The sequence below is a fragment of the Coccidioides immitis genome (assembly GCF_000149335.2).
Source record: "Coccidioides immitis RS genomic scaffold supercont3.1, whole genome shotgun sequence".
In the NCBI taxonomy this organism is placed as follows: domain Eukaryota; kingdom Fungi; phylum Ascomycota; class Eurotiomycetes; order Onygenales; family Onygenaceae; genus Coccidioides; species Coccidioides immitis.
This window is the reverse complement of record NW_004504310.1, coordinates 4,507,972-4,511,396: the sequence shown is the minus strand read 5'-3', so window position 1 is coordinate 4,511,396 and position 3,425 is coordinate 4,507,972. Positions and strand designations below refer to the sequence as shown.

Below are 3,425 nucleotides of genomic sequence, written 5' to 3'. Positions count from 1 at the left end.
CCACATGCTGTGATCGACAATGTCCTATGTACCTTGGTTTTCAATTCTCGGAGTATTGTAACGTGATAGATTACCGTAGACCTTGCTCACCAAGGAAACAAATGTCTGTTTCGTTCCATCGCTCGTCTTATCCAAGCAAACTCGCGCGCTCAGAATGCATCAGTTTTCCGCAACAGGCTTGCACACTATAGTTGTGGGTATTTAAATAAGTCGACATTAATGTAACTGTCTTTCTCAACAGTAGCATTTGCGAGCCTGGATAATTCAACGTTTTTATTGGCCTCTTTCTTCTTCTTTTTTTTTTTTTTTTTTTTTTTTTTTTTTTTTTTTTTGGCCCTTAGAGAACAAGGCTCCCAAAGTCGTTGAGAATCACTGATACGGAGCACAATACGGAGTAAGTTGAACACGAAAAGCTTCCCTCTCAAAATATGATTGAGCAAATGACACCCAATGCCTTTCAACCTAGCCGAGAATTTCGATTCCACATCCCCGTTTATATCAAGGATGTACCGATCGAATCAAACAATCTTAGGGTTGTTGGCCGCAGCCAACTTCTGTACTCCGCACTGAGTGGTATGTAGCGTGCGCTTGGGCCGCAAACGAGGGTATGAGAGAACCGCATAGTTGGCACTCGTGACAAGGAGCGGCTGAGTCTTTGTCCGCGGAAATCTCGTCATCGCTTGCCCATCCGTGAACTTCTTCCTCGTCCCAATTATCCATGATCTCCTTAGTCGTGCTCGTTTTGGAGCTGTGTTGTTCTTTACCATCATGAATGTCGTTGCGTGGGTTGACTGAGTCAGTACTATCGCCCATGTCAATTGTATCTAGCCTGTCATCAATATATTCTGCGTCCTTACTGGTCGGGTTTAAGGAAAGAGAATGTGCCGGAACGCGTGTGCGATTTTGAAACATCTTGCCAATGTCTTGGCCCATACTACTCTTTTCCGAGCCGGCACATTCAATCATGTTTGTCGCAGCAATATTGATAAGGCTGAGTTTGTACGCGGATTTGTCCGGATGCAGTCGCCGAAACAGGGGGATGAGAGTCTCTTCAATAAGACGTTCTGCCAGTGCTTCAATACTCTCGTGAAAGGAGAAGACAAATTGGGGTATTGGACATGACCTAGATATTCTCCTGCTGTTGAACGGATGGGTTCCATCCGGCAATGGCGGGAGACGTGAGCGTGTTGAGATGCGTAGTGTTTTCGGGAAAGCTAGCCATCTTTTTTTTCCTTTGGCTAGGGCCTCCCTGCCATCTTCGTCAGCAGTACCGGTCATGATATCTTCCTCGTCTTCGGCATCTTGAGTCAGATCAGCATGCATACGACGAAGGAGATTACAGGCCAGTGTACGTAATTCCTTTCGCACAGCTTGTATGCTGTCCACTTGTCTGTATGAATCTTCAATGCTAATCTGAGACGGGATAACCTTCCCAGCCGCCACGTCCGTGGGATCGATGCCGTTAAGTAGGCACCAAACCTTGGTGCCCACAAAGTTCGGCCAGCCACCACCACGCAGGATCTTATCCAACTTTAACGGTCCCATGTTGGGAAATGAGCGGACAGCGCCAACTGTAACCCGATCCGTATCAGTTAAACTTTGATAAAGTTCAGTACTAGGCTGTCGGCCAAGTATATGGGCTCTGATTCGATTAGCCATCTTGAATCCGATGCCAGGAATCTCGCCAACCTCATGTTGGCAAAGAAACCTATCGATATTTCCTTGTTGGCCATCAGTCCCCGCTGAATAGGGAGGTATAAGCGTTGTTTGATTCTTTGGTTTGTTTGCATTTCCAACCAGCTTGGCTAGTAGCTTTGATGTGGAGATGCCGACTGTGGCAGTGTAGCCTGTATGCTCCTCCAGCTGGAATCGAAGATAGTTGGCTAGATGGGAACCAAGTATCAACCTCATTCCAAGTGAGGAAAACATCTCCGGGTCTGTTTCCTCTCCCCTGGTGGAACACGCGTTGGGGGGCCAGGTAGGACCGCAAAAAGCACCAGCATCGAAACTGAAGCCCACTGTGGGATCGTTTTTGTCGAGCTGAAAGAAGGAATTGCGAAGGTCATTTCGATTCAAAAATTGGGCATTATGATCTATCATTGATGTCACATCAAGAAATACCTGCAGTCCCTCACTTGTAAGTGAATCTACGGTCGTAGCGACTGGCATTGCGTCTGTGGCAGAGTGATCTGCTATGCGTAGGGCTGGAAACACTAACCTCATCAAACCCCAATTTCTCCACGCGGTCTCCCCATATGTATTTCTTCAAGAAGGAGTGCAGCTCCTTTGACGCGTCGCGAAACTTGGTAAGATCCTCGCCAAGCACGATGACCACGTCAGGGCAAGTTCTCTTTGCGTCTTTTATGAGCTGCAGCTTCCGCAAGCCACGTCGTCGAGCCTCATAGTTACAGGTCACAACGATTTGCTTCTGCTGCACAGCAACCGGAAGAGACTTCAAAGCAGGGTTTTCGGTTTCGAAAACCGAGGCATAGAAACAATCATAGTCCTATCGCGCAGAAGGCGGAAACAGATTCCCAATCCAGTTGACATGGATTGGGAGCCAACAACCTTGTCAGTCAGACATTCATTCGAAGTTGTCTTACGATTGCCATGGGGTGCAGATGAAAAGCTCAGGCGAGATCAATGCCTGTTGTTCCCTGCATAAGACGATGGGTGTAAAGGGAAGGTGGGCCATCTCGAAGACTACCTCCTGATTTGCAACAGCGTTCTCCCGAGAAGGGATACCACCAGAATATAGGAGGTGATAAGAATTGTGCGCAACAAGGTCGTCGAGTCAATTGAAGCGGGGAGGGGGAGGGGAGGAAGGGGAGTAATGGGGATGCTAACAAAATGAATTATGATCCTACTATCATCCCTGCGCAAAGCTGCTTGCTTGCGAAGCAGCGACGTCATGTCTCTTTTCGTTCCTATCCTCTCCCTCCGAGTAAAAATTACTGGGGATTCCACGCACAATTGTTCATTGCGCAGGAGAATCGGAAGCCAACTGGTGCACGGATACCGAGTGTGTGGCGATAGCGCTGGATCTCTGGTTGCACATGGAGACGGGAAGAGTCGGGATAGAATGTTGGTCCAGGCGTGATTGATTCTCAATGCACAGTTGCCCCTCCGTCCGCAAGAGAGGTGGTTGGGGGTGATTTGTGAATGGATGGATCGCGAGGTGAAGCCGGCAGGGGAAGAGGCAGTGTCACACGCAGTGAAGTCTTGGCACATCGCCAAGCTCAACACCAAGCATTCTACTAGCCTTGTCGTGGTGCAACCGTGTACTATGTAGTACTGGTACAGGGTACGGAGTACTCAGTACATGCCTGCCCACTGGCAAGGTCAAGGTCAAAGGTGGGGGGCGTCAAATATTCAGAGCGTCATAGCTGGTTTCGAACTATCATTGCAAGTTTTCGAGAACGCGT

The 3,425-nt window shown here is 48.4% G+C and overlaps 1 protein-coding gene across 3 annotated transcripts; it reads right to left on the bottom strand.

Annotated features, from left to right (window-relative positions):
- Positions 1-305: 305 nt before the first annotated feature.
- On the bottom strand, positions 306-3,129 carry CIMG_01505 (DNA polymerase iota). 3 transcript variants are annotated; one of them, XM_004445734.1, is made up of 4 exons: positions 2,848-3,123; positions 2,219-2,506; positions 1,353-2,121; positions 306-1,301 (listed from the first exon to the last, which is right to left on the bottom strand). In XM_004445734.1, exons 1-4 carry the CDS (start codon positions 2,911-2,913, stop codon positions 529-531), a joined length of 1,896 nt encoding a protein of 631 aa, XP_004445791.1. In that variant the 5' UTR covers positions 2,914-3,123; the 3' UTR covers positions 306-528. The 3 variants fall into 3 exon arrangements, with proteins under 3 accessions (XP_004445791.1, XP_004445789.1, XP_004445790.1); XM_004445732.1 differs by having other exon boundaries at positions 333-802; positions 858-2,121; XM_004445733.1 differs by having other exon boundaries at positions 333-2,121; positions 2,848-3,129.
- Positions 3,130-3,425: the final 296 nt, after the last annotated feature.

Excerpts from the sequence above, each read along its gene's own strand:
- CIMG_01505 (XM_004445733.1), bottom strand. The coding sequence starts at position 2,913 with ATGACGTCGCTGCTTCGCAAGCAAGCAGCTTTGCGCAGGGATGATAGT. Across the intron at positions 2,507-2,847 it reads GTAGGATCATAATTCATTTT|GACTATGATTGTTTCTATGC; the intron begins GTTAGCATCCCC and ends TCTGCGCGATAG. Across the intron at positions 2,122-2,218 it reads AGAAATTGGGGTTTGATGAG|GTATTTCTTGATGTGACATC; the intron begins GTTAGTGTTTCC and ends GAGGGACTGCAG.